General features: G+C 62.4%; 1 protein-coding gene across 1 annotated transcript; it reads left to right on the top strand.

Annotated features, from left to right (window-relative positions):
- The first annotated feature begins 32 nt into the window (after positions 1 to 32).
- Positions 33 to 19,620, top strand: CD81 (CD81 molecule). The gene is made up of 8 exons (XM_007949275.2): positions 33 to 98; positions 15,015 to 15,129; positions 17,458 to 17,555; positions 18,085 to 18,159; positions 18,404 to 18,508; positions 18,839 to 18,940; positions 19,330 to 19,416; positions 19,558 to 19,620. The coding sequence occupies exons 1-8, from the start codon at positions 33 to 35 to the stop codon at positions 19,618 to 19,620; spliced, it is 711 nt and encodes a 236-aa protein (XP_007947466.1).
- The last annotated feature ends 4,664 nt before the right edge of the window (positions 19,621 to 24,284 follow it).

The following is a 24,284-nucleotide window of genomic DNA, read 5'->3' as shown; positions in this document are numbered from 1 at the left end:
CCCGCGCCCCGCAGGCCGCCCGCCGCGCCGCCATGGGGGTAGAGGGCTGCACCAAATGCATCAAGTACCTGCTCTTCGTCTTCAATTTCGTCTTCTGGGTGAGCGGCCGGGGACCGGGGCGCGGGGGCCGGGGCGCGCGGCGACCCCGCAGGCCCGGGAGGTTGGGGGACGTCGGGTAGGCCCGGCCGCTGCGGGCCGCCAAGTTGCAGCCACCTGTGGGCGCCGGGGCGGGCGGTGGGGGTCCGGGGCCGGTCGGCCGCGGCGAAGGGGCCTCCCGGGACCACTGCGCCCCCCGACGGCGGCCCAGGCCGAACGCTGGGTTTTGGGGCGCCCGCCTTTGCGCGTCGGGGGCTCTGAGTCCTAAGGAGTTGAGGTTGCACTGTGCGGGTGACCTGGGCCCTCAGAGCCGCCGACCCACAGGGGAGGGGTTTGGGCCCCTCTCCACCGTGACGGCCTCGCCGGGACTCCGGGCCGCGGTTTCTGGGACCACCCTGCTGCGCGGGGACGGAAGGGGGGCTTGGGGGCGGGGCGCCAGGAGCCCCGCCCCCATGAGCTCATCTGGCTGCCGCCCCTAGAAGGGTGGTGGGGCCGGAGCGCACACTGGGTCACAGACCCTCGGCCCGCTTCGCGCTCCGCCCCTGCCCAGCCTCTGCCCTGTGGTCCCTTCTCCCAGTCCCGGGCGGAAGGCGGACCGGAAGCTCACTGGCCTGGGCATGCCCGCGTGCAGGGGTCCCGTAGTCTGGTGGCCCGGCTCGGGGGCGCCCACCCTGCGCACCCTAACCCCCACCGCAGACTTGGATTCCAGGGAGCTGGGAGGCTTTGCGGGCCATTAGCCCAGCTATTCAGAGTTGGCAAGGGGTGTCGGGGAGACCTGGCATCGTGTCCAAGCCTGGGCCCTGCTCCCCGGCGTCAGTGCGTAGTGCTGGCCCAGGCCCTCCGCTTTGGGAAGAGGGGCCCACTTGGTGGTTGGGTGGCAGCCCAGTGTGGAGGGTCTCCCAGCCACCCCCTGCCGGAGGGTAGCTTTCTCTCGGCCTCGGTGGCCACTGCTGGGAAGTGACCATCCCTGCCTCTTTCTTTGTTTCCATTTCCGGCCAGCCAGGCTTGGAGTTGGAGGGGGGGTATGGGGACTCCTTGCTGGCCTGGAAGGGTGCCTGTGAGTAGTGCAGGGAACCCCATTGGACCCTGGGCAGTGACACCCCTCTCCAGTGCCCCTTCCTAGCTGGACTGCCATCCCAATCTGCGCAGCCCTCCCTCACAGAGGGACAGATGGATGGAGGACGGACTCTGTCCCACGTGGATGGGGAGAGTAAACTTCCAAAATGGCCCCTGGAGCAGACTGGGCTGGGACTGGAGACATCTGTTTTCCATCTGGCCGGAGTGGGTCTGGGGCAGGGAGGTATTTGGGAGGGGCACGGGGGAGGAAGAGACTGGACTCACTCCCAGCTGGGAGTGAGGGTCACATCCGGCCTGCTCGGGGCTGGCTTGGGGAGGGCACCGTGGGAGTCGCTGTGGCCAGGGCCTCCTCCTGGGGCGGGGAACAGGGAGGCCGGGCCGCCTGGCCTATGGGCTTCCCAGGATGGCTCCAGGAGCCTCCTGTGAAGAGGCAGCAGTCCAGGTGGGGGGTGGGGTAAACTGAGGTCCAGATACTCCTCAGCTGGCCCCTGGAGACCCAACTCCGAAAGGGTGGGTGAGCCTGGGTGAGGGGACCGAGGACTCTGCTGGCGAGGGGCGGCATAGGAGAGGGCTTCTCAGAAGTGGTGTGAGTCTGAAGGGAGTGGCCAGGCAGGCAACAGCCAGATAAGCCCCTCCCCGGATGGTCCCAGCAGGCCTCCCCTGGTAGTGGGGCTTGGGTGAGCCTGGGGCTTTCCCAGGCAGCAGGTGGCAGCTTCACATCCCCTTGCTGAGCTGGGACTCCAGGGAACTTTTCAAGGTCCCCACCCCCTGAACATTGAGAGCTGTGGTGGCCACAGTCGCCTGCCCACCCTACCAGACACCCCTGTGTGCCCTGTGTCCTCACGTTCTCGGTGTAATGGCCACGGGTGGCCCCTTGGTGTCAGTTTGGGTGGGGTCGCTGCCTCAGCTGCTCCACCCTCTTGAGTGGGCTCCCTCGAGCCTCCCTCCTGGGCTGGTTGGGGTATTAGCTAAAATGTGCTAAGTGCCAAGTGAAGGGCTTGGCACCCAGTGGGCTCAGGAGATGGCTGCTGGGCATGGTGGCCTGCGGGGCCACAGCCAAGGAGAGGTAGCTCTGGCCCTTTGGGGCCTGTGTCCCTGGCACCCAGCAAGTCTTGGGGAGCCACCGGGGGCATGGAGGAGCCAAGAAAAGAGACTGACATGCTTCTAAGTTCCATTCAGAGGACCCAAGTTCTCATGTGGGAGGAGGAAGTTAGAAGGCTGGCTGGCTTCTGCCTGGAAGCAAGAGGAAAAGGCCCACTGCCTGCACCCCCATATCCAGGTTCTCCCTCCTGCCCCAGGGCTGCCTGTACCCCTTCATCTGCGCTCACCACCTGCCCTGGGCTTCCTGCCTGTACCCACACATCCACGCTCTCCCCCCGGCTCTAGAGTGGCTGAGGCGGCAGGTACCCAGTCCTCTCTCCAGCAGAGCTGGTTTTAGGGGCTCCCTGAGAGGCGGGTATCAGGTGGGGCAGGGAAGGAGGACACGTAGGGAATGCAGTGTCCTCTCCTAGCAGTGCGGGAGTCCTGCCCCTTGGGAATGGTCTGGGAGTAGCTCAGGGGTAGCAGGACCCCCACCCCCTGCTGCCTCGAGGCAGGTGGCAAGCTGCCTGAGCCTCAGTTTCTTTGCTGTGACGTGGGCGCGATGTTAGCTGCCCCCGCACCTGGTGAGGTGCCACTGCTCTGCAGAGAGGAGCCGTGTCCTCGCTCCTCGCCTGGGACTGGGCTCCCCCACCTCACGGACCTTCCAGGTCCACAGCAGCCGATGGGAAGGTAGCCATCGCGAAGGCCCTGCTGACTGGCACCCGTTCCTACTTCCAGACAACACGTGGCTGGCTGTCACTTGGCAGCCCATCGCCTTCCTTCCTGGATGGCGGGGACTCTGGGTGGGGGGGTTTCCTGTGCCCCCTGGGTTTCTCAAGCCTGGCGCTGGACTCCCCCAGCACGTCTGGCCACCCGGCCTGCTGGGTCTTACTGGCTGGTGAGCGCTTTGGGGAAGCGACCGTTGGGCAGCAAGAAGAGGAACTGTGGGATTCCTCAGGACAGGCTGGCCACAGTGGGGGCACAGGGCTCAGGAGGGAAGCCAGGACCCTGGCTGGCCCCCTGGGTCCTGCCTGTCCCCCTGGGTCCTGCCTTTCCTGTAGCCTGCAGGGCACCAGGTGTGTGTGTGTGTGTGTGTGCGCACGCGCGCGTGCGCACGCCTGCACGCGTGCTCAATAGCCCCAGGCCTCCAGTCTCCCCTGGAGCTGACAGGTGGCCCCACAGCCCAGGCCAGCCTCCACGTCAAGCTCGCCCCAGTCCCTGTCTTGGACCTGCATCCAGACATTGGGAGACGCACCCCCAGATGCCCCTTCACCCCGGCACCTGGCAAAGGGCAGAGCCGCCATGGTGCAACACGTCAGGCTCGGAGCCAGGGGCTGTGGGAGCAGCGGGTCCCACCTTTGCACTCCAGCGTTTTGGACAGGCACCTGTGTGGTGTGGGGCCGGTGCCCTCACCCTGGCCCAGCACCCAGTGAGTGCTCCACAGGCCCCCTTCCTGTGTGGAGAACCACAGTTCCCAGAACTGTCCCGCCGTCTTTACCACTTCCCCCACCCTTCTGCCTCCACCCCCACAGCCCTCCTGGCCTGTCGGGGCAAGTGGCTTGACCCAGCACTCTGACCCCTGGTCATGGGCCCAGGGGCCAGGCTGGGGAGGAAGGTTCTGAGCTTCCGCAGTGCTGGGTGCCACAACACACACACGCCGCACATGCAGAGCACACCATACATGCAGCACACACACAGAACATACCGTACACTAAGCACACACCACATACACACAGCACACATGCCACACACAACATACCATACACACTGCACACATCACACTGTACACTCAGTACACAGACACACATGTCACACACAGTGTACACACAACATACCATGCACACACCCTGTGTACATATAACACGCACCGTATACACACAACACTCGGATGGCACATACAACACCCACATACACACAGAACATACCGTACACACATCACACGTAGCACACACTACACACACCGTATACAGTGCACACACAGCACATGATCACACACACATATACCAACACAGTGAACATATATCCCACATATAAACACAGCACACACTATACACACAGCACACCACACACACACAGGCATAACACACACTGCATACAACCAGCACACATGTAACACAGCATGCTCACAGTACATATCTACACACAGTACACACAAACAGCACACTCACACACCACACGGCACACACAGCACACTCAGATACATAGCACAGCACTGTGCACACTGCACACATACAGCATATTCGCACATCACATAGCACACTCACAGCACACAAATAACATAGTCACACAGCATGGCATATACACCACACACAGACATGCACACCTCACCCATGGCATATACACACCGCACACGTCCACCACGCACCACACACGCATACCACACCCACACAGAGCACACCACAGGCACTCAAGCACCGTGGACACACTTGGTGCTTCTAGGCGCAGCCTCAGCCCTTCCCCCTAGTGGGGTCCCAGAGCAGGTGCTGGCTTCCTGGAGACCACGGGGGTAGCACCCGTGGGTGGGGTCACTGTGCCAGGGCTGGGTCTACCAGTCACCAGGTGACCACGGGGCCTCATCCCAGGCTACTGATGCCGTGGGTAGCTGGGACGTGATGTGTGGTGTGTGTGTGTGTATTGTGTGTTTGGTGTGGGGTATGTATGCAGTGTTGTGAGCATGGTGTATAGGTACTGGGTGTGTTGTGTGTGCATTGTGTGTGTTGTGTGTGCACTGTGTCACGTGTGCAGTGTATGGCATATTTGCAGTGTGTGTTGTGGGATGTGTATGCAGTGTGTGTATTGTGTAGCACGTGGTGTGTGCGTGCAGTTGTGTGTGATGTGTGTGTGTGAGTTGTGTGTGTGGTATGTGCGGTGTGTCTTGTGTGGTGCATGTGTGTGCAGTGTATATAGTGTGTGTTGTATGTGGTGTGTGCGCTGCACGTGCTGCGCGTGTGTGCATTATATCTGGTGTGTGTAGTGGCATGCATGTGTGCAGTGCGTACACTGTGTATGTTGCGTGTATGTGGTGTCTGCGTGTGTGCGCTAAGGTATGGATACAGTCTGTGTGTGCTTCAGCGCCTTGGGGTCTGGCTGGCGGAGGAGTGATGCTGGTGGAGTTGGAACCCCAATGAAGGAAGGGCCCTGAGTGGGGTAAGAGAGTGTGGAGGACCATGAGCACAGGTCTGGTGCTCTGACGGAGGCCTGGGCAGTGGGGACCTGGCCAGCTCGGCTCTTCCCCCCCAGATCCCTGGGCGTAGGGTGGGGCATGGGGCGTGAGCCACCCTGTCTCCAGGCCCTGCAGGTATGTGGAGAACCCTACCATGCTTGCCTTTTTTCCTTGCTCTGGGATGACGGGCCTGGGTCCGTCCACCTGTTTGCTGGCCCCTGCCTGAGACTTCCACCTCGGTGCCCTGCCCAGAAGGCGGCTGGGCCACCCAGACCTCTCTCTGGTGTGTGCCCGAGGGTCACTGTGGCAGCCTGGCACCCATGGGCCCCTCCCCAAGGCTCCCCCTCGGGTGGTAGTAGTGTGTTAGGACCCTGCTCCACGTGCCCAGGCCCTGTGGTTGGGCATTGGGGTGGGGTCTACACTGTAGCTGGCACCCTGCTGATAGGTGACCTGGTGGCACTGGGCCCTGGCAGATGGGAATGCTGGCCAAGGCTCGGGGCTGAGAGGGACCTTGTTCCTGGTGGGTCCCTGTCCCCACCCCTCCACCCGGCACGCCAGCAATCACTCATGCCCTCTGGCCACTGTGCCCTCTGCCCAGCTGGGGGCCTGTGCACTGTGCCGTGCTGGTGCCCCTGCCGGAGACGGGCTGCTGGAGGCTGGCCCACCGGGCCGTTCTGAACAGACTTGCCCTCTGTCTCGGATGATAAGGCCTGAAGCAGCACCCCCGGTGCCAGGCGGCCTGGGCTGGGATTCCCTGCGTGTGCCCTCTGCAGCCCTTCCTTCAGCTGGCTGTTGTCAGGCCCATTGCATGGTGACTGAGGTTTAGCAGTGACCACGTAGGAAGTGGCTGTGTGATTAGGGACCTTCTCTAACCACTGTGGTTCTGGGAGCCGCCAGTAGCCAGGGGCTGGACCCTGCTGCCGCTTCTCCAACTTACTCAGCATCTGTGCCAGCCCTGCTGCTCTGCCCAGCAAGCTGGGGCTCCCTGTGGCAGGCTGGCATGCCTGGGGGGGCAGGTGCTAGCCCCTGTGGCCAGGGACACCCTGGCTTGCCCAGAATCTGCCACCACTCGTTTGCTGGCCCCTGCCTGAGACTTCCACCTCGGTGCCCTGCCCAGAAGGTGGCTGGGCCACCCACACCTCTCTCTGGTGTGTGCCCGAGGGTCACTGTGACGGTCTGGCACCCATGGGCCCCTCCCCAGGGGCTTCCAGAAAGTAGAAGGGGTGGCTCCTGGCTTACTGCCTATTGGGCCATGACAGGCTTGGGGTGTGGCCATGAGAGGCAGGCACCCGCTAAGAGCCAGGACTCCTGGGACTGCAGCTCACCCCAGAGCCGGGAGGGCCTGTGTTCTCGTGCCTATTTTTAGATGCTGGGACGAGCGGCCGGCTTCCTGAGGGCAGGGGCAGTGGAGGGGTTTCCGCTTCCTGGAAAGGTGAGGTGCTGGCTCTTCCGTGTGTACTTCCTTCCTGCTGCCCAGCCTAGTCCACCGCTCCGCTGTGGGCTGCGAAGGCAGGGCTGCGCCCGCCCCCCGGGGAGTGACCCAGCCTCCACATCTCGACCCCTCTTGGGGCAGGGGGACCAGTGGCCGGGTTCCTCTCCTGGCTGCCAGGGTGACCGGAGTGCCTTCACCCTCCCCCTCCGTCCATCCTGAAAGCATCCTCGCTGGACTGCCTCCTCCTGAGCCTCCCAGTGTCTCCAAGAGGCTCCTGCCCCGACTGTCCCCTCCTGGCATCAAGGCCAGTAGATGTCTCCTCCCAGCATGCATGGTCACTGCCCAGGGGCCAGGCAGGGCCCAGAGCCAGTAGCCCCAGCAGGCCCTTGATGACCCTGCGGAGACCAACCTTTAGTGCGTCTAGCGGGTGCTACAGGGATGTGGACATGAGTCCTCGCTGCCTGTTGGAGCTGGTGGTCTGGCAGGGGGACTCTGGACGGCATGGGAAGATTGACGTGCTGTCCCTTCTCGGGGAGGTAGGTGCGTGTCACTGGTGAGAAGAACTCCCCACTCTTCCAGGGGCTGTGCATAAGGCAAAGGAGGGTGGCTGGCCCAGGGGTGGGGGTGTCCCCAGGCCTGCCCAGGCAGTGCCCACATCCTTTCAGCCACTTCTTGGAAACAGCAGACAGGCCGGGCAGGAGCCCAGCGTACTTGGCAGGCCCCAGCCCCTTTGAAGCTTGTTCTGTTCCTAACGGGAAGGGAGAAAGAAACAGAAACACAAGCTTTTATGGTTACAAACATTCCTTCCTCTCCCCTCGTGTGGAGCCACCAGGAATGGAACAAGCTGCCTGGCTCCTCCCCCTGCCCCCAGCTCAGGAGTTGGGGTGCAGGAGCAGTTGGTGGGTGCTTCCGACAGGCTGGTTGTGAGCAAGAGTTGTCTGAGGCTTGTGGATGGTTCTGGGGGTTGTGGATAGTGTGCATGAGAGTTTACCGTTTGTCAGTCCAACCTGGGAGCTCCTGAAGGTGGCCCTGCCAGTGTTTGCCAAGCCCTCTGTCCCAGGCATCATGGGATGCACTCTTCTGGTTGACTTCTGTGCCCTGTACCCTCCCTTCTCCAATGGGGAGACTTGAGCGTCACCAATGGTGAATGCACACAGCCACCAACTGAGGGTTGGAGGAAGACAGTCCTGGTCCTGGGGACATGCTTCTGAAAAGTCACCTATTGAAAACCCTTAACCCACACCCTGAAGTCTTCTTAACCCAAATGATAGTTGAGCGTCACAAGTAAGGGTTGTCTGCCTTGAGCACTGAGCCCATTTAAGGTCGATCTCTGCAATCCAGCTGACAGCAGCAACTGGAGAGATTAGATGAGAATCTTAGAGGGCAGGGAGTTCATGTTCATGGGGAAGAAACAGCTTGGAAAAGGGGGGTGAGGACAGCAGCAGAACCCCAAGGCTGGAATCCGTGTCGCTGAGCTGCACACGGAGAAGCTGTGGGCGCGGTGTGTGTCCTGCGTTGATCCCCAGCAACAGATAAGCTGTAGAGAAAACCCTGGGGAATGTCGTCCTCTGACACCATGGGGTTCCCCCGAGTCGGGGTTGGCTTGACGGCCACTGATTACAGATGAGGTGAGCTGAGTCAGGAAGAACCTGAGATGGGTCCAAGCTGGAACTTAGCCCAGCAGCCAGCCTCAGAGGCCTCTACCCAGTACCACTGCTGTCGTCAGCCCATTCTAAATGTATAATTTAGTGGCATTAGTTCCATTCACTGTGTGGTGCAACCATCACCACCATCCATTCTCCACACTTTTCCATCACCCCAAACAGAAACCCAGGGCCCCTAAAGCTGCAGCTGCCCCTCCCTGCAGCCCCTGGTAACCAGGCATCCACGGTGGTCTCCATGTATTTGCCTGTTCCAGACAGCTCATCCAAGTGGGCACATACACCGTTTGTTCTTTTGTTGGACTCTCTTTAATCGACACCTAGCAATAGTTACTTCAGGTCTTAACTTTGATTGGCTCTAAAGCTGTAGCTCTAGGAACAGAATTCCCATGTCTCTGATGCCTGCCACTGGCCACGAGAGCCCTGGTAGACCCAGGGTCCACCCTGGCAGGTCCCTGGCACCAGTATGACAACCCTGAATCCTTGGGACCTGGGGGAACCATGCCCCCCCGAAGGCCTGTTGCTGTTGTTGTGGGGTGCTGTGCAGTCAATTCTGCATCATGGTGACCCCAGGTGACAGTGTACAGCTGGCCCATAGGGTTTCCTGGGCTGTAGTCTTTACAGGAGCAGGGCTCCAGCTCTTTCTTCTGTGGACCCCCTGGGTGGGTACAAACCACCAACCTTTCGGTAAGGACCAGGCACTTCCCTGCTGTGCCACTGGGGCTCCCTTTTCCTAAAGACCTAGTTTGGAGGTTCTGGCATCGGGGCTTTGGGGGTGAGCGTTAGACCAGCTCTGGAGAGGAGGGGCTGCTGTCAGCTGCACTGTACGTATGCAGAGTGCACAGTTTGACACGTGTTGACACGTAGACACCCATGAAACTGTCACCACGATCAGGACAGTGAGCACAGCCACCACCTCCAAGGGCTTCCTCGTGGCTCTGGAATTCCTCCCCCCTCCCCTGGGCAGCCGGTGACCACAGTCCATGCTGTACCTGACTTGCATTTCTTAGACTTAATGGAATCAACAGGTGCATTTTTTTTTCGGGGCGGGGGATCTGTTTTACTTCACTCAGCATAGCTATTGGATGATTCACCACATCGTAGGAGGAGGACCCTTTCACTGGGGGTAGGCATGGGAGCCAGCTGGACGGCAGTGAGAACAGCAGGAGCCCACTGTGCGGCTCCAACGTGGCTTGTTACTCACCTGTGGACGGGCAGCTGGGTGGCTGCTGGTCTTTCTCCGCACAGGCCTGGCCTCCTGGGTAAAACACCTGTGAGTGGAGTGGTGGGGTCCTGTGGTAGGTGGTGGGTGTGTGGACTCGGTCACCGCTGTTGTCACTGGTATGTGTCTGTCTGCCTCGGTGAGGGTTTTCCTCATCTTCACTGACCTCCTAGCAGCCCGGATGCCCTTTACCACCGGAAGGAGCCGTCCTAGGTGTGCATGTGGGTTTACCTGTGTAAGAAACGGGCAAACCTTTCCAAAGCAGCTGCAGCATGTCGTGTTCCGCCAGCCGTGGCTGAGCACTCCAGACCCCCCACACCCTCACCACCGCTTGGGGTGGTCAGTGTGCAACTTCCAGCCCCTCTAGCAGGCGGGCCTGGTATCCTGTCGTGGTCTGGCTTTGCACTCCCCCGGTGATGGGGAGCCGAGCAGCTTTGCATGGCCTTACTGGCCATACGGGTGTCTTCCCTGGCGAAGTGTCTGTTCAGATCTTTGGATGCTCCCCCTGCCTTTTTAAGTGGCTTGTGTGTTTTCTTACTGCTGTCTTCAGAGGTCTTTGTACAATCAGGACATGAGCCCTTTGTCGCCGTGTGATATTCGCAAACACCTTCTCCCAGCCTGTGGCTTGTCTTTCATGCTCTAATGGTGTCTTTGGAGCTCTGGTGGGGCACTGGTTCAAGCATTCAGCTGCTAACCAAAAAGGCTGCAGGTTTGAACCCACCAGCCGCTCAGTGGAAGAACGATGAGACAGGCTTCCATAGACATGACGGCCCTGGAAACTCTGGGGCAATTTCAGTCTGTTCTCTTGGAGTGCTGTGCTCAGCTTTAAGCATGTGCTGCTCTCCAGGGCCTGCCACAGTCCTGTCCCTGAAAGCCTCAGGAGCCTAACGCCGGAGGCCAGCACACAGTCAGGGCGGCACGGTCGGCCTCCCTCCTTGAACTGTGTCAGAATACCCTGGCCGACAGTTGGTTACCACGTGACGCGCCATGGCTTCTGCGCACGATGGCATTTACTGGACCATTCTGAACAGGCTTGAAGCTTGACCGAGGACCGTTGATGAGGGGTTGTGGGGGCAAGTGTGAGGAAGTGAGACAGGACAAATGGGGAGACACCTGTCCCCCCACCACCAGCAAACTCCAACGCCTGGATAGAAGGGACACCAAGGACCAGGGCGGTGGGTGCTGAGAGGCCTGGCATCTCTGCAGAGGCCTGCAGCCACATACCCACGGTGGGGGTGCAGGGGTCAGCCCCAGATTCCCAGTGAGAAAACCAAGTTGGTAGGAAAGCCATTCACGCCCTCACACCCCACCGTGATGCTAACCTGCAGCTGCAGATGGGCGGAGGCATCACTGTCTCCCTGCCCCGGACTCCCACCGAGGGCACAGCTGGAGGTGCCAGAAAGTCTGAAGTTGGAAAGAAACCTGCTTTTCAAAACCAAAAAACCAAACTCACTGCTGTCAAGTCAATTCCTACTCATAGCGACCCCTCCGTGGGTTTCTGAGTGGTATCTCTACGGAAGTAGATTGCCCAACCTTCCTTCCGAGGAGTAGCTGGTAGGTTTGAACTGCCAGCCTTCTGGTTAGCAGTCAGATGCCTTAGGCACTACACCACCAGAGTTCCCACACTGTTAGACCCACTGCCATGGAGTGTATTCCGACCCACAGCGCCCCTAGAGGACAGAGTGGAACTGCCCACAGGGTCTCCAAGGCTGTCAGTCTTCACAGAAGCAAAGCCCAAACCACACCCACTGCCTGGAGTCCATTCTGACCCACAGCGCCCCTAGAGGACAGAGTGGAACTGCCCACAGGGTCTCCAAGGCCGTCAGTCTTCACAGAAGCAAAGCCCAAACCACACCCACTGCCTGGAGTCCATTCTGACCCACAGCGCCCCTAGAGGACAGAGTGGAACTGCCCACAGGGTCTCCAAGGCCGTCAGTCTTCACAGAAGCAAAGCCCAAACCACACCCACTGCCTGGAGTCCATTCTGACCCACAGCGCCCCTAGAGGACAGAGTGGAACTGCCCACAGGGTCTCCAAGGCTGTCAGTCTTCAGGGAAGCAAAGCCCAAACCACACCCACTTCCTGGAGTCCATTCTGACCCACAGTGCCCCTAGAGGACAGAGTGGAACTGCACCACAGGGTCTCCAAGGCTGTCAGTCTTCACAGAAGTGACTGCCTCATGTTGCTTCTTGAAGAGTGGCTGGTGGGTTCAAACCACTGACCTTTTGGTTAGCAGCCAAGTGCCTTAACCACGGTGCCGCCAGAGCTCCTTGTGTTTGCTACTCAGGTCAAAATACCACAGCCAACAGACTTGGTTGCTATGCAACGCATCCACAGCCCTTGTTTACCATGGCAATTACAGGACTGTCTTGAAGCAGCCAGAAGCCCTGGTCCTGTGCTGACCCTGGGTGCCTAGATGGGGGCCATCTGCTCACAGAGAAGGTGGGTGAGCCTGGCCAAGCCCTGGGAGTGGCACCTTCCTGTCCCATGGGCCACCCTCCTCCTCTCTGAAGGACTTAATCCCTAGTTTCAGAACTCTTGCTGTCCAACCCGTGGCTACCCTCTGGCACGTGGAGGGAGAAGTGGGCTGCAAGCCCCTGACCCCATCCACTTGAGAGGTTCCCACCATGTGGGAGAGGTCCCCCACTGTGTGTGGGAGAAGCCCCGCCATGTATGGGTAGGGCACGTGGGGTTCAGATGTCAGTCCCAGGGCTGAGCCGGGATGCCCCCTGGGTCTCCATGGCTATGAGGTGGAGCTTGGAGTTTTGGGGGTTGGTGAGTGGGTGCTTCTCCCGCTCCTCCTGGGCTGGCCAGGAAATATCTGTACACGGCACCCCAGGAAACACCAGTGGTGCTTCCTAGAGACTCTCAGGGTCTCCCAGAGGGGCTGTGGGGGCTGGGAGCTCAGCCCCCCACTTCCACACCAGATCAGAAGGGCCATGCGTGGGCCTGCATGCCGTCTGTGACAGCCTGGGCTGGGTTAGGCACTGCCCTGTGAGGATTTCTGTTCAAATGGGGTCACCAAGCTCCCCGGGGTGAGTGATGGATGGTCCCTGCCGGCCAAGGAGGGCGCAGCAGAGTGGCGCCAGTGGGAACCTCGTGAGATGTGTGCAGTGGGGCCACTGAGGCAGAAAGCAGGGCCTGCCATTGGTCCAGGGACAGGCCCCCACCCCCGCCTCCTGGGAATAGCTCGAGAAGCCGGGCCTGGACCACAGTTCAAAACAAAATAAGTGACGTTTCCAGCCGCTGAGGAAGCCAAGGTTGCTCTGGCAACCCTGGCCTCACCACCACCTTCCCGGAGCGCAGATGGCATCCTGCTCCTGGGACATCCCCACGGCGGCACCTCGCCCAGGCCTCTGCTGCCTGCCCATCCCACCAGCCCTCGGCGCACCTAGTGCCTTCACTGCCTCGCAGGCCTTCCCGACCCTCAGAGAACAGGGTCTGTGTGCAAGTCCAGGGCCCTGCTGCCCGGGACTGTGTCCTGTGAAGGCCGAGCAGTGCTGCGTGTCGGGCCACTCCCCTGCCTGGCTAGCAGGTGCACAGAACCCCTCGGCGGTTGTGGTGAGGGTGGCCGGCCCGAGGTCTGGGATGAGGCAGGAGCCACTCTCCCAGACGAGAGCACCCGCCCGGTGAGGGGAGCCCCCTCCCCGTGTTGGGAGGAACTACAGCTCCAACAGAGTCACACCCTTGAGGTCGGCTGGGCTTGGGGCTGGGAGGGTGCCATGCCTGATCCCTGGGGACAAAGCGCAGCTGTTGCTAGGCACCACCTGTCCCTCCAGCCTTGTTCGCAACGGTCCCGGGGAGGACGGGCAGGGGTGATGGGGAGGGCATGTGCCCCACTCCATCCCTTGTCCTTGGGGCTCCCCAGGGCCACGTGTGGGCCCACTGCCCTCCTCCCCCACAGCCGCCAGGCCCCTTGAAGGAGCCGGTGGCCGGGGTGGGGCAGCACTCAGGGCGGTCTGTCTGCTTCCCTTCCCGATGCCCAGCCCGGCTCTGTCTGCGTCTGGGGCACCGAGGTGGTGTAGCAAGGTCTTGGCAGCCTGTGGCATGGGCAGGGAGGGCAGCTGGAGCACCAGCTCAGTGAGAGGCTTAGGGGCGGGCTGGTTGTCCTCAAGCGTGGACCTAGCTGGCCAGGACAGTCAAGAACGCGTTGTCAAGCAGGACCCCCCGGCCCAAGTGAGCGGCAGCCCCGAGCTGGGCTTCGAGCGCCTCTTCCTCAGGCCCGCTCGAAGGCCGAAGCCACGCTTCCTTCCTCTCTCAGGGTCCCCTTCTCAAGGCTGACAGCAGACCGGATTTCTCCCACAAACCGCCAGCCCCCTCAGCCCTGCAGCTTCCTGGTGGCCAGCCCACCAGCCCCAGCCTTGGAGCCCAGCCCCCCCCCGCCCCTGGCAGCAAAGACCCGGACCACCGCACTTGGTCTCCTGCCTCCAGGACTGTTGCTAGTGGGGCCCAGGGCTTGGAGCAGTGGCCATTCCCTGGCTGCTTGACTCTGGGGTGGCTCATGGTGCAGGGTGGCCAGATTCAGCAAGCATCCCGCCTGCTCGCCGCCTCTCGTCACCTGACAGACAGTCTCCTATCTGATGTGTGTTAACACAACTGGCTTAAGGACACTGTGGTGTGCGGCGAGAGGAGAGCCGGCCGTGATGGTTAAGGTGCCGTGTCAGCTTGGCTGGGCTGTGATTCTTAGCGGTCTGGCATATAGTGAGGTAGCCATCCTCCAATTTCACATAACGTCCATCTTCACATAACAAGCTGGTCTTTGGAACCCGACGATGTGAATGAGTGAGAAGTGGGTGTGGACATATCGGGTGCCCGGGTAAATCTGACTTTCAGGTAATGAATGTCTTTCATTTCGCATAGGTGTATCCCATGAATATCTGGGATATATTTAAACTGTGACGCCTTGTTCATCTGAAATTCAGAGTGCCCTTCCCAGGGTGCCTTGTGTGTGGTGCCCTCCTCAGGGTCTGGCTGCGGAGGAGGGGCTGGTAGGAGAGGGGGCAGCTTGGAGAGGTGGTGGCTGACCGACCAGCGTCGTCCCGGATCTCAGACCGTCCCGGGCGTCTGGAAAACCAGGGTGCCAGGTCTTTCCTCTGGTTCCCTCTCTGGTGCTGGCAAGTGGCCCCCGTTCCATGGCGCCTGTGAACGCAGCGAGGAGCGGGAGGAGGCCGTCGGCCCGGGGGGGAGGCCAGCACGTCACAGGGACGTTCCGCGCAGCATGGTTTACCCGTCATTGGCGTGCTCTGGGCTGCAGGTGACCGCGTGCCCTGCTCTCTCTCCTAGCTGGCCGGAGGTGTGATCCTTGGTGTGGCCTTGTGGCTCCGTCATGACCCGCAGACTACCAACCTCCTGTACCTGGAGCTCGAGGACCGGCCTGCACCCAACACCTTCTATGTGGGTGAGTGTGTGTGCGAGGCGGGCACCCTCGGGATGGCACATCACAGTGTCGGGGCGCAAGCTCAGTGAGGCCCCACGTGGGCAGTCAGGGAGGGCTTCCTGGAGGAGGTGGCCCCCGAGCTGATGAGGTGGGGTCTTCTGGATGAGAGAAATGGCCCCTGTAGAGGACGGGCAGTGGGGCCCAGGGTGTCCTGGGGCAGGGAGGCCAGCCAGGAAGGCGGTGGGGCCTGGGTCCCCCTCTAAAAGTTGTCGCGGATCCTGCTGTCTGTGGGAGTGGGCTGGGCTGGGCGGAGGGAGGGTGGGAATATGCTCCCGGGGACAGCTGGGGTGGTGATGCGGGAGGCCTGTCGGCACCCCGTCCTGTGGGCCAAGGGGTGGCAGCTGGGAGCGGCCCCATGCTAGCCCTGGCATATTTTAAGGAGGTATCTGGGGGAGGCTGCCTGAGAGGGGTGGGGCAGGATGCCTGGGGCCGATCCTGGAGCAGCTGGAAAAGTGCTGGGGTGGGGCTGGGGCTGGGGGTGGGACTCAGCCGATGGGCACCTCGCTGTGGCCTTGCACCAGCTGCAGGCCCTTCCCAGAGAGGGGTGACCCAGGGGGAAGGGCTCCCCACCGGCAGAGCAGGGCACCTCACCTCTGGGCTCCCCACAGGGAAGGCAGGCCTGTTTTCCAAACAAGCATATTTTTGAGATGTTTCTGCCCTTTAAAGGGGCAGCCTGCTCGGGCCCAGGGCAAGTGGGGTACAGGGCTGGAGGCCAGGGTCTGCAGGCCTTAGCTGCACGCAGCTGGACCCCGCCCCTGCAGCCATGCCCAGGCCAGTGCAGGCCCTCTGTCCTGTCAAGGTGGGGAGATTCACTGGGTGGGGTGCTGAACCAGGGTCCTTCTGGGAGGCTAGACACAGCCCCAGACATGGCCCAGCCTGCCAGGCACCCCGGGCTGGGCAGAGCTCTGGCCCAGGGAGGGCTGCCGCCAGCCCTCGGAGCTGGTGCTGCACTCAAGTGGACAGGCTCAGGGTCCAGAGTCGGCAGGAGACTCTCCCCCGCCCCAGTGTCGGGGGGCAGCCCGTGGCTCTGTGTCGGTTCCTGCAGGCGGGCTGGGCGCCCAGTCCTGGGAGGGTCCTTTGCAGCTCCTCCTCCCCCGCAGATTCCCAATCCCCCTCAGGGCCGCATGCATGCCCCACTGGCCTTTTGGGGTCCACGTGCAGCTTGCTGTGACCGCCCCTGCCTCCCTGGGGCCCGGGCCTGTGACCGCCTGGCAGGCTGGTACACAGGGCAGTGGCCTTCCCACACCATGACTCCTGCCCCAGGCACTGGGAACCCCTCCATGACCCAGTACAGGCAGGCCCTGGCAGGGTGGGGAGCAGAGGGGAACTCGGACAAGGGCCCTTTGTCCTGCACCGGGAGGTGGGGCTAGGGGCAGGGCGAGCTCGTCCCCCCCACCCCTGGGAGCCAGGCCAGGCTGGATCCCCACCGCACTGCCCGTGCTCCCATCGGGCCTCGAGTCTCCGACGGGAGCCTGGGGAAGGCTGGGTCTGTTGGTAGGGTCTGCAGAGGGGGCCTCAGGAGGGTCCCAGCGACACCTTGGCCCCACTTCATCGCCCAGAAACCCTGGGGGCTCGCGTTCCCACGGAAGGACCCAGGAAAGCCCAACTGCTCTGGGTCACCTTGTCAGCCTCCCCTTAGACATGAAGAGGGGTGCAGAGCAGGGGCCCAGGGCAGGGCCCGGGCCTGCTCCCCTCAGTGTCCAGCTTTAACAGGAAGCAGCCAGCCAGGCAGGGGGGCCTGGGAGGCAGCTTGGACCAGGCCCTTCCTGAGCCTGGTGGCAGCCTGGCCCGGTGCCTCTTCCCGAGGCTCCAGGCAGTGGACAATGGTCCCCTCCACTAAGCCAGGGGACAGCGGCCTGAGCCGCTGCTGGTGTTGCCATGGCAACTGAGGATGATCCGAGTCTGTTGGGCTTATGTGGGAGGTCAAGGGGCATGGGAGGGCACTGGGGAGATTCAGGGCAGCAGGCTGTGGGAGCAGGAAGGGGGGCACTGAGCGAGCAGGTGTTTGGTATACACGTTGTGCACAGTCGCTGAGCCCAGCTCATGGGGCAGCCTCGTGGTCCTCCACTGGTGGGCCTGCTTCTGTCATAGAAGGGGGAACCTGAGGCAGGGGAGGGCGCCTGCATGCTGGGGCGAAGCCAGGGCCAGGCCCTCCCGCTCTGGGTGCGGGACCCTGGTCCTCAGGTAGTCAGGAAGTGACAAGGTCTGGGACGGTGGCCTGGAACTGGGCTGGGGGGAGGGCTGAGGGCAGAGCACCGGGGGTGCTGACGCCCCCCCACCCTGCCCCAGGCATCTACATCCTCATCGCCGTGGGCGCCGTGATGATGTTTGTGGGCTTCCTGGGCTGTTACGGGGCCATCCAGGAGTCGCAGTGCCTGCTGGGAACGGTAAAGGGGTCCTGGCTGGTCCTGGGCTTGGGGTGAGGAGGCAGCTGGGGTGGCAGGTGCGGGTGGGACTCCGGCCTCTAGTTTTCCTGCTCGCTCTGAGGTGGAACCGTTATCTCATACTCTGCTTCTAAGCCCCGAAGCTGCTTCTCCTTCTTGGAGAAAAGCCAGACACGATGGGAGGGAGCCCCGGCCACACCGCACTCCGGCCTTAGTGGCCCTTTTCTCTGAGACATGCTGGGGTCAGCGTGAGCGCCTGTCCCACCGGGTGGTGCCCCGAGGGTCCAGAGCCAGGTAGGGGGGCGGTGGGGGCATGAGGCCGGCGTCTGGTTCGTGGGCAGGGTCTGCCGTGACAGGGCCTCGTGGCTCAGTCCTGGCTGGGACCCAGTGGTTTGGTGACCACCCCCTCTTCCCTTCCCACTGTTCGCCTGCGTGTCTGCCATCTGGGGAAGGCAAGCCCCATGCTGCCCACCACAGAGGGGCCTTCCTCTGCCTGGCCCCTCCTCATGTCCTGCCCCGTGTGGCCCCCCAGTTCTTCACCTGCTTGGTGATCCTGTTTGCCTGTGAAGTGGCTGCTGGCATCTGGGGCTTTGTCAACAAAGATCAGGTAAGCCAGACCACCAGGTGAGGTCCTCACTCTGGCCGGGGCCAGGTGGAGGGCGGAGAGCCCCCTGCTCGGGGTGGGGGAGGTCTGGCCTCCCCTACAGATGGCAGGTGCACCTGGGGGCTCGCCTGGCAGGAAGATCCAGGCGGGCTGTCTGGAGGCAGTGGCCCTGGGGCACATCAGGTGTGTCCCCTGGCGGAGGTGATCCCTGCTCTGGTGAAGCCCAGCCCACCGGTGCTCCCCACAGATCGCCAAGGACGTGAAGCAGTTCTACGACCAGGCCCTGCAGCAGGCCGTACTGGATGATGACGCCAACAGCGCCAAGGCCGTGGTGAAAACCTTTCACGAGACGGTGCGGCCGCCAGGGGCCCCGGGAGCACCAGTCTCCGGGGGCAAGGCTGTCCTGGGCCCTCTCCTCTGGGGGCCCCAGGCTCTTCCCTGCCCTCTGGGTCCCAGGGTGAGGGCGGTGGGCTGGGCCGGGCCAGGCCGGGGGAGCAGGCGGCCAGGTTCCTGAGCAGTGTCCTCTTACGGGAAGGGCAGTACAGCAGTGCGGGGCGGCCACAGCCCCGCAGGATGGGCTGTGAGGTGGGCGTGGGGTCGCCTGACTGTGGCTGTCGGGGCCCCTGGCCAGCGGCCCACACGTGCCCTGCTGGCCTGACCGCAGCCACCTCTGTCTGTGTAGCTGAACTGCTGTGGGTCCAATGCACTGTCCACGCTGGCCACCTCGCTGGCCAAGAACAGCCTGTGTCCCACGGGCAGCAGCGTCCTCACCAACCTCTTCAAGGTAGGCAGCAGCTGGGGCGGGGTCGTCCCAGGGCAGCTCGTGAACGGTGCAAGGAGCACTGAGCTGCCGGCGCCATCCACGTGACCGTCCGAGGCCCGGAGGGTCCGATGGCCCAGTGGGATAGGCGGGTGGCTGCCGTACATGGGGTCAAGGCCCGTGGGGGCCCTTGGTGGCCACGGCGACTGTGGTGGTCCTCAGCTATACTGAAGTGCTTTGAACCAGGGTGTCCGTTGTACCTCGGGCCTGGCTGTCTTCTGACAGGACGTCACCATGAGTCGGAGTCCACCCCCTGGCACCCTGCTAGGAACTGTGTCCGTGCTGGTGGCCGGGGCTGGGAGAGCCTGGGGTGAGGTCCACTTCAGGGTCCTGACCTTGCTGTCTGTCCACAGGAGGACTGCCACCAGAAGATCGACGACCTCTTCTCGGGAAAGCTGTACCTGATTGGCATCGCCGCCATCGTGGTTGCTGTGATCATGGTGAGAGCCCCGCCCCGCACGCCCCGCCCCTTGTCTCACGCCCCGCCCCTCCCTCGCCCCACGCCCCGCCTCCCTCCTCTCACCCTCAGCCCGCACCTCAGGGCCTCACGTCACCGCCCTCCTCCCGCCCTCCTCCGGCAGATTTTCGAGATGATCCTGAGCATGGTTTTGTGCTGCGGCATCCGGAACAGCTCGGTGTACTAAGGCCCGCGGCGGACCTCCCCGTGTACATAGCGCCCCCATTACTCTGTGCACTTAGCCTCTCCACTTCCAGGTCTCCTTTTGTTCTCAAGCCCCCATCACCTCTCCGGGGCTGGCGGCCCTCGTGGGTGACAGAGGAGCAGGCCGGCGGCCTGGGGATGCAGAGCAGGGCGCCCCTCTGCTCTGGGGCCGCCGGGGGACTCCACCTGGCCCTGGGCCCGGGCCCCCCGAGTTGCGGGGCAGTGGCCCCGCCCGTGCCCGCAGCTCGCGCCTTTTTTAAGCCCGCCCTCCCCTCCCCGACCTGTTTCTAGGGTGGTGTCTGAGCTCTTAGCTACAATGCAGCGCTAACGTGTCGCCTTCGACTATAATTACAACATCTCCCAACAGTCACTCAATAAAGAAAGAATCAACCAGGCATGCCAACCCAGTTCCGACCCCATTCCTGGGGCGGGGGACGCGGGCCCCGCCCTCCGCTCGCCGAGCCAGCCCCGGAGGTGCGGGGGTACACGCGCCACCCTGCAGGACCCCCTCCGCCCTGCTCGCGTCACCATCCAAGGCTTGGGTTTCCGCCCGTCTGGTGGGAGCTGAGGCTGTGCTAGGCCCACTGGCAGGGCCGTGAGGGGTTGTCTTGGATGCCAGGACGGCCAGTCTTTCCCCTTGCTGCCCGTCTGGGTCTGGGTGCTCGCAGACATTGCTGGAGGAGCTGGTGGCTGGGCAGGGCTGGTGGGAAGGCTGAGCGCCAGCAAAGGAGCCCAAGGACGCAGCCCACGGGAGATCGCAGGGCCGACCCTGGGCCCCGCCTGGTCTCTCCCTTCTTCCAAGCTTCCAGTCGGAGGACGAGCGAGCCAGCGTGGTCCAGACATGCCTGGCTGGCCTCGGCCCAGCGCGGCAGAACGCCTCGGGCCTGCCCTGTGACAGGCTGCTCTGGGATGCTGGGCGACATCACCAGGAGCTAGGGTTAGCATACACGCTGAATCGACCCCTTGACATGGCCCGGCTGGGATTCTCATGTCGAGGGCTCCTAGCGGCCTCCTCGGACTGACTCGAACCCACCCCGTTCTTGCTTCTGGGTTAAAGGCTCTCAGGAGGCTGCACCTCGGGCTTCCTCCTCCCCGCCATGGTGCGGGGCGCACAGGTCTGTCTGCGCAAGGTTACAGCCCAGGGGCCCGCCTTCCACAGGCGGTGATCCAGTGGTTCCTGGAGAGGCTGGCGCGAGGGCTTGTCCCACGAATGAGGTGACCCAAAGTTGACTGCAAACCAGGTGCCTTACTTCTCTGTCCCTGGGCTGCTCCTTGAACCCTTGGCCAGACGACCCTGGACTGTGTGAGGTGGGAGATGCAGCCCACCTGGGGCCTGGGCACAGAGGGAGGCATGGTTCAGCACGGGGAGAGCGCAAGCCCTCGTCCTCCATTACCAAGCAGGAAGTGCCTCAGGCCGCCGAGAAGGGAGGCCGGGTTGGCATGCCAGCTCCGTGGCGCCCTCTGGCGCCGGCTCGCTGACGCATATTCCCCCGCTGCCCACCAGCCCAGGCCAACCAGGCGGTGGAGGCGGCCGAGCCTCTGTTCCCTTCCGCCACTCGGCGCTAGCCAGCGGCCTCCTTGCCCCGGCCTCGTGGGCTCGGGTTCCCTGCGCAAGCCAGTGCCACCCAGAGTCCCTTGGACGGGCAGGGGCCGAGCGTGGTTCTGGCTTAGCCACCAGGGGTGCCCGTCCAAGCCTTTCCTAAGCCACACCTCTCCACGGCCACAGCTGCAGCCTCGGAAGAAGGCGTGTCCGTCACCATTAGTGTGTGCCCGGGGCCAGGGAGATGCACGCTGTGCTTCGGGCACGCGGGGAGGGAATGGCCGACCATGCCCGTGTGCCTGCGCAACCCTAGAGGGAAATGGCCGGCCCTGGGCAGAGCCTCTGCTCCTGCTCCCCGGGGAGCAGCTACTAATGGATCGTCGAGGAGAGAAGACGAGGCTGGTCACGCCGCGCAGCCCCGGCTCAACACGTGGGCGGAGCTGGAGTTTACGAGCGGCCCCCCTAAGGTCCCGATTCGGAGCTGCAGGACTTGGGGGTCTCTGGTGCGATGGGGCCGGGCGCGGGAACGCCGCGGGAGCCATCGGACCCGGGCCGTGCCGGCCCGCTCTCTAGAACTAACGGTCCAAGGGAAGAAAACACGCTCGGACACAGAGGGTGGCGAGGCTCAATTGCTTCCGGCCAAGACCGGAAGTGCTCGCGAGCGGCTATTCCGCCGCGGAGCTGGAAAACGCGCTTCCGGTCTGAGGTGGCCGCAGTCCTCGTGACTGCCATTAGGAGGCGCTGGGGCTCCGGGAGCCCCACGCTTACCGCTAGCCCTCGAGCATTCTGGGAGTGCCATCCGGCCTCCTCCCTCCTTTTTCTCGTTAGTCAATTCCAGGCTTGTTTCTCGAAGAAACATCGGCATTTCCTGGCTTTCCCGAGCCGTTCCCCGGTGCGAGGGAACAGGTTTAGGAATAGAGTGGGAAACGCGCACGTACGGGACTACGCGTCCCGGCAGGCCTCGGTAATAGCCGCCCAGTTCTTTGTGGGAGTTGTAGTTCTCTGGACGCGGAAGCGATGGCGCTTAGCCGGTGGAAGACTCGGTTTCCCAGAGGGCCGAGCGCGGTGTCTCGGCAGGCGGCGCGACCAAGATGGAGGCGATCAGGCCCCAGTGAGCCGGTAGGTCCATGGGGCGGACAGACGTGGGGAAGTCGCGGTCCGCACCCCCAAACTCTATGTCCCCCGCCTTTTCGAGGCCTGACTCCCGGGATTCTGAGCCTCCTGAGGGCCAGACCCGGGGCTTATCCATCCAGTCCTTGTTGTTGTTGTTGTTTGCCATCGAGTCGGCCCCGACTCATAGCGACCCCTCCTTGGGTTTCCGAGGCAGTATCACTACGGAAGTAGGATTGCCCAACCTTCCTTCCGAGGAGTGGCTGGTGGGTTTGAACCGCCTGCCTTCTGGTTAGCAGTCAAGTGCCTTAGCCACTATGCTACCATCCAGTCCTAGCCACCCAAAATCATCCGTTCGTTCCCCGCCAAGTGGAGCCTGCTGTGTGCCTGGCACAGAGGCGCTGGGCGCTTAAAACCAAAAAACTCACGCCCACTGCCATGAAGTCCATTCCGACTCATAGCGACCCTGTAGGACAGAGTAGAGCTGCCATAACTCATAACTCACAGCGGCCCCTCTTTGGGTTTCCGAGGCAGTATCACTACGGAAGTAGATTGCCCAACCTTCCTTCCGAGGAGTGGCTGGTGGGTTTGAACCACCCGCCTTCTGGTTAGCAGTCAGGTGCCTTAGGCACTATGCCACCAGAGCTTCCAGAACTGCCATAGAGTTTACAAAGCTGTGCATCTTTATGGAAACCGACTGCCTCATCTTTCTCCCGCAGAGCGACTGGTAGGTTCGAACTGCTGACCTTTGTTTAGATGCATGCTTTAACCCCTGCACCATGAGAGCTCCACTGGGCACTTCAGCAGAGGAAAACAGGGCTCTGCTTTCAACGGGGGGAAAGGCAGAAAGGAAACCAGTGCCCCCATCCCTGGGACCTGTTCTGCCCAGATCCGGGTCCTTGGAAACTCCGGCACCTCAGTTCCTCAGCCAGGAACAACTCTGCCCTCCACTGAACCCTTAAAGTAACTTGAGGGTTTGAAGACTCCTGGGTTCCCTAGTTCCCTATGGTGGGTTCCGACCACCATTTTCCCCCACGCACCTGCTGGAGTGCCCCACACATCAGGCTACTTGGCTTCCAGGTGTGCAGAGAAGAGTGCACATTTCAGAAGCGGGAGGCTGGCTGGAACTCCAGCTTTGACTTGGCCGAGTTATTTTCCATCTGGCGCTGCCAGCCGTAAACCATACGGGAACGTGCTTCCTACCCCTTTCGTCTCTTGCAGTCGACCTTTCCCAGAGGTCCTCCACCTCGCTTGTGCCTGACCCCTTGGGGAGCAGGCACATCTGCCCCCGTCGGCCCCCACGGGCAGCAGGTGCACAGCCTTGGGTCCCCGCACGTGAGGGAAGCTAGGCCAGAAGCTGCTGGTAGCGGCTGGGGGCAGGGACGGGGCTGTGCTCAGCTTGGGAATTTGTGCTTAGGCTGTAGGCACACCCAGCCATGGTGCGGGCTCTGTAGCATTTCTCTGATTCACCGTGAAACACAAATATGTCCCCTGGAAGTGGCTCCTGCCGCATGATCACTGACACCCCAGTTCTCTGAGAGCAGCGCCCACAAGCAGGAGCCAGGAGAGTTCCCCAGCCGCTGTGGAGGCACTTTACAGACGAGTAGAGTAGGCGGAGCAGAGGTTGCCCTGGTCCTGGATTCAGACCCTGGCTGGGCTGCTGACTGGTGACGTCCCCAAACAGGCCACCCAGTTGCTCCAGTCCACAGTGTCTGGACTGACTTGCAGGGGACCCCAGGATTGAGTGTGGTGAGCGGCCCAGAGCACCTGCTCCAGGCCATGAACCGAAGCCCCCGTCCCTCGGGGCTGGGCACCAGTGCACACCCTTGTTCTCTGGTCTGATGGGTGACTCTCTCCCCAGCCCTCATCCGGCTACAGCCAAACGTCCAAACAGCTGTGGAAAGAGGTGTCTGGTACAGAGACAACCACCCCTTTGTCGCGAGGACCTGCATCAGAGCTCCATTTGCCTGGCTGCCTAGCCAGCACACCAGCGTCGG

Source organism: Orycteropus afer, unplaced genomic scaffold, assembly GCF_000298275.1.
Source record: "Orycteropus afer afer isolate SDZICR_OR568_19922 unplaced genomic scaffold, OryAfe1.0 scaffold00244, whole genome shotgun sequence".
Classification (NCBI taxonomy): domain Eukaryota; kingdom Metazoa; phylum Chordata; class Mammalia; order Tubulidentata; family Orycteropodidae; genus Orycteropus; species Orycteropus afer.
Note: the sequence above shows the minus strand (reverse complement) of the source record. Positions and strands in the feature narration are given on the sequence as shown.